The 13336-nt window shown below is 38.7% G+C and overlaps 1 protein-coding gene across 8 annotated transcripts in view; it reads left to right on the forward strand.

The window, feature by feature from the left end:
- Nucleotides 1-1436: 1436 nt before the first annotated feature.
- The window catches only part of DNM1L (dynamin 1 like), a 50833-nt gene continuing 38933 nt past the window's right edge, over nucleotides 1437-13336 (forward strand). For 4 of the 8 annotated variants that reach the window (XM_082738633.1, XM_082738634.1, XM_082738637.1 and 1 more), the window contains exon 1: nucleotides 1437-1701. In XM_082738633.1, the coding sequence (XP_082594759.1) occupies nucleotides 1600-1701 (102 nt within the window). In that variant the 5' untranslated portion in view covers nucleotides 1437-1599. The remainder of the gene's footprint in view (nucleotides 1702-13336) is intronic. The other 4 variants (XM_082738631.1, XM_082738632.1, XM_082738635.1 and 1 more) reach the window with 1 other exon arrangement.

Genomic DNA, 13336 nt, shown 5'->3' on the forward strand with positions numbered 1-13336 from the left:
AAGAGGAAAAAGTAAACAAGTTCAATATGTAGCATGTGGAGAAAAATAAAATAAGGGAAAGGGGCTTTCTCCTCACTCACTTTAATTAAAAAAAATTTTTTTAAAAGATTTTATTTATTGGGGTGCGTGGTTGGCTCAGTGGGTTAAAGCCTCTGCCTTCGGCTCAGGTCATGATCCCAGGGTCCTGGGATTGAGCAGGGAGCCTGCTTCCCCCTCTCTCTGTCCCTGCCTGCCTCTCTGCCTACTTGTGATCTTTGTCAAAGAAATAAAATCTTAAAAAAAAGATTTTATTTATTGAAAAAGAGAGATAGAGAGAGCATGAGAGGGGGGAGGGTCAGAGGGAGAAGCCGACTTCCTGCTGATGCGGAGTTTGATCCTGGGACTCCAGGAAATTGACCTGAGCTGAAGGCAGTCGCTTACCCAACTGGGCCCTTTAAAAAAATTTTTTTTAGAAAAATTTTAAACTTATTTATTTGAGAGATAGTGAAAAAGCAAGAGTGCGCAGGATCCGGGGAGGGGACAGAGGGAGAGGGAGAAGCAGACTTCCCACTTAACAGGGAACCCCACTTGGGGCTGCATCCCAGGATCCTGGGATCCTGACCTTAGCCCAAGACAGATGCTTTCCCATATGAGCCAGTCAGGAACGCCTCTCCTCACCTACTTTAGATCTTTGCTCAAGTGTCACCTTCTTTTACTTCGAAATAAGAAACATTTGGAGGTTTGGAGTAGAGGAGAGGTAGGATCTGTCTAAAAAAGAAAAACATGAATAGTTTCAGTGGGCCCACTTAGAAAAAAAGCAAGTAGGGCAGTTACCAGATCTCCGCTTTGCCAGGAATTAGGCCACAGCAAGTGAAGTTTTATACAGAATATAGAGAACAAGGGCTCAGCCTCCTCTCCCCTCCAAAACTCTTGACATAAGATTTTCTTAAAATTTTTTTTGTTTTGTTTTTAAACACGTTTTTACAAGAATCTAGGCGAACCCGCGTGTTCTAACAGGGGTTGGTGTGTTTTTGCAAAATAGCACCCCACGCCTTCTGTAGTATCACTCTACAGATCCCGTGTATTTGATTGGGGAGCCTGAAGCATCAGCTATCCTTTTAAGATTCTTCAGCCCTCCCTCTTTAAGCAAGCGACCCCATAAGGAAATGACATCTTGGATAATCAAGATATTCCGCTCTAGTTAACACACATTTATATCCGGCATTTTCACACCCGTTAGGGCCCTGATACATAAGAGATACATAAATGTATCTCTTCCCTCCTGCTCTCGGGGCCTCTCTCCCTAGTCTTTTGACCGGTGCGGGTGAACCATGTCAGAGCTCTCAGCTCTCCGCCCGCCTGGCGCCGCTCAGCCTTCTGGAAGTCGTAGGCCTCCGTGTCCCTCCGACGCAGGACTACAACTCCCGGCAGACTTTGTTCCTCTCCACCTTCCTCTTAGCGCGTGGCCTGCCGGGAGGGGGCAGGTAGCGGGCGGGCGGGGTCCAATGGGTGCCGGCTCCCGAGGAGAGGGCGGAGGAGAGGAGGAAGGAGGCGGACTCTGGGCCCCGGCCCCATTCATTGCCGCGGCCGGGCGGGCGAGGGTCCCGTGTTTTCGGAGTCATGGAGGCGCTAATTCCTGTTATCAACAAGCTCCAGGATGTCTTCAACACGGTGGGCGCCGACATCATCCAGTTGCCTCAGATCGTTGTGGTGGGAACGCAGGTAAGAGACGAGGGCGGCGTCCGCCCAGGCCAGAGTCCGGGGCGTGGGCCTGGTGGGGGTCTGCGGCAGCGCCCGCTCCCAGCTGGCCTTTGCGGCCTGAGGGAGAGGGCGTTGCTGGGGGTGCCGGGGCTCCCCGGGCTCTGCCGCGCCTTCCCGCCTCGGGCTGCGTTGCTTCGGGCCTGGGAATCCGGGCCCGGTCCGGAGACGAGGGGCGGAGCCGGCGCAGCGGGCCCGGCGGGTCCCGGGGGCGGGCTCGGGGAGGGACCGGCCGGCGGGCTGAACTGGAGTCCGCGGGGACCGGGCGCGGCTTGCCCAGCGGGCCGCTGCTTGCAAGGGCACCTGGGGGACGCGCGGGGCACGCGGGGCCACAGTGGGCTTGTGGTGGGCCAGCCAGCCCTTCCTCGGTTGGTTTTAGGACGACAAGGTTTTTTTTATTCCCCTCCTTGCTCAGGGGCTGCGGAGTCAGTTTTGGAACCGCGGGGTCGGGACTGAGAAGGCCGCAGCTGTGTGGCACCAGAGTGTTTTCCTGCAGTGCAATCCGTTCTGGTTTCGGGAACGCCGAAGCAGTTACAAAAAAAACAAAAAGCAACAAAACAAACACAAAACACAAAAAATCCAACCCACCCCGAAACTACCTGTACCTGGGTTTGAGGAAGGAATAACCAGTTTTTCTGAGTAGGCTGTGGTTTTTTTTCTTTCATCGAAAGTGGGCATCAAGGTTCTCTGGTCTATCCATTTTGTGTCTCATAGATAACATAATTTTTAATGATTTTTTTAAATTTTTATTTTTTATTATTGCTTATTTTTTATTTTTTTATGCAGAAATGTTGAAGAAATAAATTAATTCTAAAGTGACAGAAGTATAAGTTTCATTTTCTCTGCCTGCTGCTTTTCTTAGTTTAAAAAGACTCCTAGGACTTTTATTAGAGTTCAGAGGAACTCATTTTAGAGATTACTTGGTGTATTGATTTTAAGTGTTTTCATTTCTTAATGATCTTTTCTATTTTACTTGGTTTACTTTTTTTCTGTTGCTACATCTTGTTACAGTATTTTAGTGTAGAGTATAATTATGAGAGAGATTACTATAGTATATTCAAACACTGGAGAGCTTGGAAACTGTAGACATCTTGCACTCTTTCTTGTATTTAAATATAGTAATAGAAATTATTTCAGAAACATATTTGCTTGGTCTGCTGTAGGATTGGTACAGATTCTGGTCTTTCCTGCCTACATATATTGTAGTACTTGTAACTCCATATTTGTAGTGATCGGACACTAAATCATCAGTATAATATTGTGAGCAGTATTTTTGTTTAGCATGTTTTGTTTACTGCTGTATTCTTGTTCCTAGCTCTGGAACAGTCTGGGGTATGTAGTGAGTGCTCTATAAATACTTTGAATGAATGACTGTTGCTCGCTGTAACAGATAATATTTTTAAAACACTGGGACTTCTATCATCAAAACGGATCTGCTTTTGAAAATAGAATTAAAGGAGGTGAAATAAATCTTCTTTGGTAGTAATTTGGAAATGTTTCCTGTCTGTGGACCAGAAACTTTCCATATACTTTTAAGAGATTCTCCATGCTTTTTAAGCTTGAAGCAGTAAAAGAATCAGGGCTATTGTGTATCAGCATAAATAGTTTAAAATCAAGAAGGATTTTTCTTACACAAAATTGAGTTTATTTCCGTGAGTAAACCTGTTGGCAGAATTAGGAAGGTCGGAGTGGAAAAGTTAAGATCTCACTGTTAGGAAAGTCGTTAATGTGTGCTAGCAAAAACCATCCTAGTAGTGTTAGGTATATGCTGTGTTTGTATGTTGATGTTTGAAGTTACTCACAGGGGAAATTAGGTGTCATTGTTGTTTTAAGTATACTGTACATGAGTTTGAACTTAAAACCCTGAGATCAAGAGTCACATGCTCTACTGACGGAGCCAGCCAGGCACCCAGGGAAATTAGTGTTTCAAAACTTGATTTAATGAAGTTTATCGCTGTGTATGTCTTTATTAGCTGAAATTCAATCCTTTATTATTCATGTACAGAAGAAATAAGATTACAAACACTGTCTTTTTTCCCATATTTTCCTTAGTATGTTGAAAATCTCTTTTACTTGAATATGAGTATATCACTACTTTTTCATCCATGCCATTAATGTTTTGTACATTTATACAGCACATGCATTACATTCATATTATGTCTGGAATTCATTTATTGTACAATAATGAATTCCAGACATAATAGGTGTTCTGACAGGTAAACTTCTCAGTAGTAGTGAAGATGTCGTCATAACACAGGTACAGTCACTATCTTACACATTACCATTATCTTAAATGGCTGTTGGTCCCATTTTATTGAACTGTGATTTACAAACTTAGTGTATGTAAGGATTAGTTTGAAAATAAGTTCCTGGATTCCATCCCCAGAGATTTTTGATTTTTTAAGTCTAAGTTGGGCTGGGCATCACAGGTGATTCTGATGCAGATGGTTCATAGATCTTAATTGAAAAGAATCTTAGTGTGTCTTTAACTTTAAAATGCACGAGACTAGAAAAGACAGGGAAGCTGAGCCTAAGGACCTGCTACCATCCAGTAGCATGTTCATCTTGGTGGCATTCTTGCTAATGTTTTAAATTTTGATTTTTAAAATGGCCCAAGTAATATTTCAAGCCTAGATTGTTGGAGGAGTTGAGAGGGAAACATGTTCATAGCTGTAGATTACTCACAGCTTTTACGGTTTAGCTAAGTAGTTTTCTTATTTCCCTAGTTGAGAGCATCTGTGTGGAAAGCACTGAAGAGGGGAGAGAAAAGGTTGACACTTTTAGACCATGGTGTATTTTGTAGGTGGAGGAGATAAGACTTAAACTTGGGAAATTTGATCACTATTTTTTAAGTTGAGAATTAGAAGGGTGAGCCCTCCCAAGTATGTAATCTAAACCACCACCCAGTATAAGAATCCCAGTACCCAAGACATTTACCTGAGATGCTGGCTCAGAGTTGCTAGTAGGGAAATTTTCACTTTACCTTTTATTTCAGTGATCTCAGCATTCCACCTTTAGTAATTCAAAAAGGAATCTTGGGTTTTAAATAACCAGTTTGCCAACCAGACGTTTGTTTCTTTTTAATTTAACATTTTAAAAATGGAAAGATAATTCATATAACATAAAATTCACCCGTGTAAAATTCAGTTTTAGTATACTCCCAGGTTATGCCACCATCACCACTATCTAATTCCTGACTTTTTTTTTTAACAATTTTATTATGCAGGAGAGAATCTGTACCCATTAGCAGTCATTCCCCATTTCACCCTCCCGGCCTGTCCCCTGGTAACCACTAATCTATTTTCTGTCTCTATAGATTTGCCTGTTTTGGACTTTTTTTTTTTTTAATGATTTTATTTATTATTCGACAGAGAGAGACACAGTGAGAGGGGGAACACAAACAAGTGGGGGAGTAGGAGAGGGAGAAGCAGGCTTTCCACTGAGCAGGGAGCCGGATGCGGGTCTCTATCACAGGATTCTGGGATCATGACCTGAGCTGAAGGCAGACGCTTAATGACTAAGCCATCCAGGTGCCCCTGTTCTGGACATTTCAGTATAAACAATCATACAATATGCGGCCATTTTTGTCTGGCTTCTTTTGCTCAACAGGTTTTTTGGGTTCATCCATGTATTTAACTTCATTACTTTTTATGGCTAGAATTCCATTGTGTAGATATGCCACAGTGTGATTATCCATTCATTATTGATGCATATTGGTTTTTTCCCCACTTCTTGGCTATGATGAATAATGCTGTGAATATTGTTTACAAGTTGTCCTGAGGACACGTTTTCAGTTCTCTTGGGTATATACTTAGGAATAGAATTGCTGGGTTGTTTGTTAACTCTTGTTTAAATTTGAGGAACTGCCACATTGTTTTTTGTTGTGGCTATTCCATTTTACATTTCCTCCATCAGTGTATGAGGGTTTCAGTTTCTGCACATCCTCCCCAACTGTTACTGTCTTTTTAAATTGGGACACCTGGGTGGCTCTGTCAGTTAAGTGTCTGCCTTTGGCCCAGGTCATGATCCCAGGATCCTGGGTTGGAGCCCCTCAACTCAGTGGGGGCTGCTTCTCCCTCTGCCCCTTCCCCCACTCATGTTTCTGTCTCCCTCTCATAAATAAACAAGATCTTTTTAAAAAGTGCTAAACTATTCTAGAATTCTTTATTTTAAAAAAAGGACACACATCCCCCTCTCCCACACTGCTATCTACATTTTAGTTCCTGAAGTCTTGCCTTTTCCTCCTGGATATACCTTCATTTGTCTTGTGTTCATAGAGGTGATGATTTCATTACATTTAGTAATTTCATGCTAGATACTGATCATAGTTTTCATTCGTATATTGATTTCTTGTGAATATTCTTAGGTGAACTTATATTTTTATTTTTTTCCTAGTTTCTTTATATAGCTCATGTGCTGCTTCTTTTTTTTTTTTTTTAACTTAAAAATGAAGTGAAATTTGTATAACCTAAAACTTGCCATTCAGAGACACAGTTCACTGGCATTTAGTACATCCATGGTCTTGTGCAATCACCACCTCCTTCTAGGTCCAAAACCTTTTTGTCACCCAAAAAGAAAACTTCATACCTGTTAAGCAATGACTTCCTGTTTTTCATTGTCATCTCCAGTCCTGGCAACCACCAGTCTTCTTTCCATCTTTGTGGACTTACCTATTCTGGATAGTTCATAGAAATGGAATTGTAAAATATGTGATTGGTTTATGTCTGGCTGCTTTCACTACAAATAAAAAGTTAAAAAAAATAAGAAAAATACATTTTAATCTATTATATTAATATCAAAGAATTAAGAGGCCTGTCTTATACAGTGAAAAATAAAAACTTAGTTAAAAACTGAATCAGTTTGGGGTAGTGTGTCATGAGTGAATATTTACTACATATTTCCAACTGATGTTGGATCTGATAGCTTTTTCAGATTTTTAAGTGTTTTTTTTTTTTTAAAGATTTTATTTATTTGTCAGAGAGAGAGGGAGAGAGAGAGCGAGCACAGGCAGACAGAGTGACAGCCAGAGGCAGAGGGAGAAGCAATCTCCCTGCCGAACAAGGAGCCGGATGTGGGACTCGATCCCAGGACGCTGGGATCATGACCTGAGCTGAAGGCAGCCACTTAACCAACTGAGCCACCCAGGCATCCTGGATCTGATAGCTTTTTATCAGAGAGAAAAAGCTAAAAATATAATAAAGCCTTTTCAATGAAAGGGTCAGTCTCAAAATATAAATCCAAAGCACTATAAATTTTAAAACAGTACAATTTGGAAGAAACTAAAAGATGGTACTAAGACCAGGGACACAAATCTCTAATCAGGAAATACAGAGATAGTGAATCAATTTGGGGAATATGTGGGGATGAAAAAGCAGAAGCATTGCAGTGCCAAGTGAGCCATATTTTCAGAGCAAGCTGCCTGTGACTTGCCATACTGGAATTTATGCAGCCACTCACCTTCCTGGAAAGAGTGTGAATATTGGGTATTTAAATCATTGGGAAAAACAAACACTGTTCCAGCCAGTTATTGAGGAAAGCCAACATTATTCGTAATAGGTAAAAATGAAAACTTATAAAAACATGTTTTGTTTGGTCTGTATGTGACTCTGTTGACGTAATTTTTTATAATTGAGATATAATTGACATATAGCATTTTATTTCGTGAATGCAACATAATGATTTGATGTACATATATAGTGAAATGATCACCACAGTAAGTCTAGTTAATATTCATCACCACACATAGTTGCATTTTTTTCCTTATGAAAACTTAAAATTTACTGTCTTAGCAACTTTCATATAGAAATACAGTATTATTATCTAGAGTCATCATACTGTGCATTATATTCCCAGGACTTACTTTATTGGGAGTTTGTACCTTTGACCACTTTCACCCATTTCACTTACCCCCAGCTTCTGACAGCCAGTAATCTGTTCTCTGTATCTGTGACTTCTTTTTTGCTTTTGTTTAGATTCCACATGTAAGTGAGATCATGTGGTATTTGTCTTCCCCTGACTTATTTCAGCTAGTGTAATGCTGTCAAGGTCCATCTGTTTTGTTCCAAATAGAAGAATTTTTCTTTTTTATGGCTGAATAGTGTTCTGTTGCACATGCATATATGTATTAGAGTAGTCTTTTAAGATCTTTTGTATTCTGTGGTAATAATTATAACATCTCCTCTTTTATTTCTGATTTTGAGTCCTCATTTTTGTTTTTGGTAAGCCTAGCTAAAGGTCTGTGTATTTTTTATCATTTCAAAACAACAGCTCTTGGTTTCATTGATTTTGTTTTGTTTTGTTTTTAGTCTCTATTTAATTTATATCTGCTTTGATCTTTGATCTGTTTCATTCCTTTCCTACTGATTTTGAGCTTAATTTAGTCTTCCTTTTCTAGTTCCTTGAGTTGTAAAGTTAGGTTGTTTATTTGAGATCTTTCTTGTTTGTTAATACAGGCATTTATCACTATTAGATTCTCTTTTAGAACTGGTTGTGCTGCATCCTGTAAGTTTTGGTATGTTTTATCTTCATTTGTTTCAAGCTTTTTTTTTTTTTTTCTTTTTTCATCCATTGGTTGTTCAATGGCATGTTGTCTAATCTCCACATATTTACAGATTTTTCAGTCTTGTGATTGATTCCTGGTTTCATACCATTGTGGTTGGAAAAGATTTTTGATATTTCAGTATTCTTTTTTTTTTTTTTTTTAAAGATTTTATTTATTTACTTGAAAGAGAGATAGAGAGCACAAGTAAGCAGAGCAGCAGGCAGAGGAAGAAAGAGAAGCTTTCTGCTTAGCCGGGAGCCCGATGCGGGGCTCCAGCCCAGAACCCTGGAAATGACCTGAACCAAAGGCAGCTGCTTAACCAACTGAGTCACCCAGGCGCCCCGCATTTCAGTATTCTTAAACTTATTAAGATTTGCTTTGTGGCCTGATATATGATCTATGCTAGAGAGTATTGCATGTGTGCTTGAGGATAATGCGTATTCTGTTAAGTTTTGGATGGCATGTTCTCTGTATATCTCTTAAATCCATTTGGCCTAATGTGTTTTTTCTTTTTTCTTTTTTTTAAATTTTAAATCCAGTTCACTTAACATACAGTGTTAATATTAGTTTCAGGTGTACAATGTATTGATCCACAATTCTATACATTATTCAGCGCTCTTCATAAGTATACTCTTAAACCCCTTCACTTATTTCACACGCCCACCCTAATCAGGTAACCATCAGTTTTCTATAGTTAAGAGTTTACATATGAGTAACATCGTGTGGTAGTTGTCTTTCTGACTTATTTCACTTAGCATTATACTTTCTAGATCAATCCATGTTACTATAAATGGCATGATTTCATTTTTATGGCTGAGTAATATTCCATAGTGTGTGTGTATGTATGTATGTGTACCTATCTTTCCAACTTTCTGTCCATCTATCCTGTCTATACACACTACACCTTTATCCATTTATCAATCAGTGAAAATGGGCTGCTTCCATAATTTGGCTATTGTAAATAATGCTGCAAAAGCTGTAAGGGTGCATATGTCTTTTCAAATTAGAATTTTTGTATTTTTCAGGTAAGTACCCAGTAGTGGAATTACTGGATCATATGGTAATTCCATTTTCAATTTTTTGAGGACCCTCCATACTATTTTCCAAAGTTGCTGCACCAATTTGCATTTCCATCAACAGTGCACGAGGGTTCCTTTTTCTCCACATTCTTGTCAACACTAGTTGTTCCTTGTGTTATTAATTTTAGCTATTCTGACAGGAGTGAGGTGATACGTCATTGTGTTTTTGATTGGTATTTTCCTAATGAGTAGTGATGTTGAGCATCTTTTCCTGTGTCTGTTGGTCCTTGCTATGTCTTTGGAGAAATGTCTGTTCATGTCTTTTGCCCATTTTTAATTGGATTATTTGGGGGTTTTTTTGGTGTTGAGTTGTGTAAGTTCTTTTATATTTTGGATACTAACCCTTTATTGGGTATGTCATTTGCAACGATCATCTCCTATTCAGTAGATCAGCTTTTAGTTTTGTCAGTTGTTTGATTTGCTGTGCAGACTTTTTAATTTTGATATACTCCCAGTAGTTTATTTTTGTTTCCCTTGCCTTTGGAGACATGTCTGGAAAAATGTTCTGACACATGTCAAAGAAATTACTGCTTGTGCTCTCTTCTAGGATTTTTGTGGTTTCAGGTCTCACGTTTAGGTCTTTAATCCGTTTTGAGTTTACTTTTGTGTGTGGTGTAAGAAAGTGGTCCAGTTTCATTCTTTTGCATGTAGCGGTCCAGTTTTCCTGGCACTATTTGTTGAAGAGATTGTCTTTTTTCCCATTGCATATTCTTGCCTCCTTTGCCAAAGATTAATTGACCAAGGCTCTCTATTCTATTCCATTGATATATGTGTCTGTTTTTGTGCCAGTACTATACTGTTTGGGTTAATGTAGCTTTGCAGTGTATCTTCAGATCTGGGATTGTGATAATCTCCAGTTTTTTTCTTCTTCTTCCACATTACTTTGGCTATTTGCGGTCTTTTGTGGTTCCATACAACTTTTAGGATTATTTGTTTTAGTTCTGTGAAAAGTATTTTGATACGGATTTGCATTAAATCTGTAGATTGCTTTGGGTAGTATTTGTTTAGCAGTATTTGTTCTCCCAAGCCATGACCGTGGAATATATTTGTCTTTTGTTTGTGTCATCTTTATTTTCTTTCATCAGTATTTTATAGTTTCCAGAATACAGATCTCTCACCTCCTTGGTTACATTTATTCTTTGGGGTCTTTTACTATTTTGGGTACAATTGTAAATGGGACTGCTTTCTTCATTTCTTTCTGCTGTTTCATTATTAGTGTATAGAAATGCAACAGATATCTGTATATATTTTTTTAAGATTTTATTTATTTATTTGACAGAGATCACAAGCAGGCAGAGAGGCAGGCAGAGAGAGAGAGGAGGAAGCAGGCTCCCTGCTGAGCAGAGAGCCCGATGCGGGACTTAATCCCAGGACCCTGAGATCATGACCTGAGCCGAAGGCAGTGGATTAACCCACTGAGCCACCCAGGCGCCCCCAGATATCTGTATATTGACTTTGTATTCTGCAGCTTTCCTGAATTCATTTATCAGGTCTAGTAGTTTTTGAGGGGGGAGTCTTTAGGGTTTTCTATATAGAGAGTATCATGTAATCTGCCAATAAAGTTTTACTTTTTCCTTACCAATTTGAATGCCTTTTATTTCTTTTCTTGTCTGATTACTGTGGCTCGGACTTTGAGTATTATGTTGAATAAAAGTGGGGAGAGTGGACATTCTTATCTTCTTCCTGATCTTAGGAGAAAAGTTCAGTTTTTCCCCACTGAGGATGATGTTAGCTTTGGGTTTTTCACATATGGCCTTTATTGTGTTGAGGTATGTGTCCTCTAAATCTGTTGAGTTGAATGGATTTTTTTTTTTTTTTTTGGTAAAGGTTTTATTTATTTTGGAGAGTATGAGACAGGGGAGCAGCAGAGCAAAAAGGAGAGGGAGAGAGAGAATCTCAGGCAGCCTCCCACTGAGCCTGGATCTCACAACCTTGAAATCATGACCTGAGCCAAAACCCAGAGTTGGTCGCTTAACCAACGGAGCCACCCAGGCGCCCTGGTGAATGGATTTTTTTTTTTTTTTTTTTTTTACTTTGTTTAAATGCTCTTTCTGCATCTGTTAAAATGATCATGTGGTTCTCACCCTTTGTTTTGTTGATATGATATAGCACATTAATTGTTATGTGGATATCAAACCATCCTTGCATCTCAGGAATAAAGCCCACTTGATTGTAGTGAATGATTTTTTTTCAGGATTTTACTTATTTGTCAGAGAGAGAGAGCACAAGCAGGGAGAGCGACAGAAGGAGAAGCAGGCTTCTCATTGAGCAAGGAGCCTGATGTGGGACTGGATCCCAGGACCCTGGAGTCATGACCTGAGCTGAAAGCAGTTGCTTAACCTACTGAACCAACCAGGTGTCCTGTGAATGACTTTTTTAATGTATTGTTGGATTCAATTGGGTAATATTGGGGATTTTTACATCTATGTTCATCAAAGATAATTGGCCTGTAGTTTTCTTTTATTGTAGTGTTTTATCTAGTTTTGATATCAGGGTAATGCTGGCTGGCCTCAGATAATGAAGTTAGAAGTTTTCCTTCCTTTTCTATTTTTGAATAGTTTGAGAAGAATAGGTATTAACTCTTCTTTACATGTTTAGTAGAATTCGCCGGTGAAGCCATCTAGTCCTGGGCTTTTATTTGTTGGGAATTTTTGGTTTTGTTTTTTTACCAGCTCAATTTTGTTATGAGTAATTGGTTAGTTCAGATTTTCTTTTCTTCTTGATTTCGTTTTAGAGGATTGTATGTCTCTAGGAATTTATCCATTTATTCTACGTTGTCAGTTTGCTGGCATATGAATTTTTTTCTTTTTTGGTATTTTTCTCACAATTCTTGTATTTCTGTGGTTCTTTCATTTCTGATTTTATTTATGTCCTCTTTTTTTCTTGATGATTCTGGCTAAAAGCTTATCAATTTTGTTTTATTTTCAGAGAACTAGCTCTGGGTTTCATTGATTTGGGGGGGTATTGTTTTATCAATCTATTTCATTTATTTGTGTTCTGCTCTTTATTATTTCCTTCCTTCTATTCACTCTGGGCTTTGTTCTTGTTCTAGTTATTTTAGGTGTAAGATTATTTGAAATTTTTCTTATTTCTTGGTGAGGTATGTATCACTGTAAATTTTCCTTTAAGAATTGTATTTTGCTGCATTAAAGATTTGGATTATTATGTTTGGGTTCTCATTTGTCTCCATGTATGTTTGGATTTCCTATTTGATTTCTTCATTGACCAGTTGGGTGGTTATTACTATGTTGTTTAGCATCCACTTGTTTTTGGTTTTTACCACTTTTTTTTTTTTTTTTTTGGTAATTCATTTTTAGTTTTATGCTTTTGTAGTCAGAAAAGATGCATATGATTTCAGTATTCTTAACTTTATTGAGACTTGTTTTTGTAGCCTAATATGTGGTATCAACAAAAAGTTTGTGTATTCTGTTTTTGGATGGAATGTTCTGTATATATTTAAGTCCATCTGGTCTAACATGTCATTCAAAGACACTGTTCTTTGGGGTGCCTGGGTGGCTCAGTTGGTTAAGTGTCCGAACCTTGATCTCAGCTCAGGTCTTGATGTCACCTGGCTCACGTTCTTGATCTCAGAGTTGTGAGTTCAAGCCCCTGAACAAAGACACTGTTCCCTTTATTGAATTTCTGCCTGGATGATCTGTCCATTGATGTAAGTGGGGTCTTAAAGTCCTTTGTTATTATTGTGCTACTAATTTTGTAATGGTAATAATACAAAATAATAGTTTTGTATTATTGTATTACTATTAATGTTTTCTTTTGTGTCTTTGCTTTATGTATTTAGGTGCTCCAAGTTTGGGTGTATAGATACTTAAAATTGTTGTATACTCCTGTGGGATTGACCTGTTTATCATTATGTAATGCCCTTCTTTGTCTCTTGTTAGAGTCTTTGTTTTAAAGTCCATTTTTGTCTGATAAAAGTATTGCTTCTCCAGCTTTTTTTTTTTTTTCATTTTTGTTTGCA

Source organism: Mustela nivalis (assembly GCF_964662115.1).
Source record: "Mustela nivalis genome assembly, chromosome: 7".
In the NCBI taxonomy this organism is placed as follows: Eukaryota; Metazoa; Chordata; class Mammalia; order Carnivora; family Mustelidae; genus Mustela; species Mustela nivalis.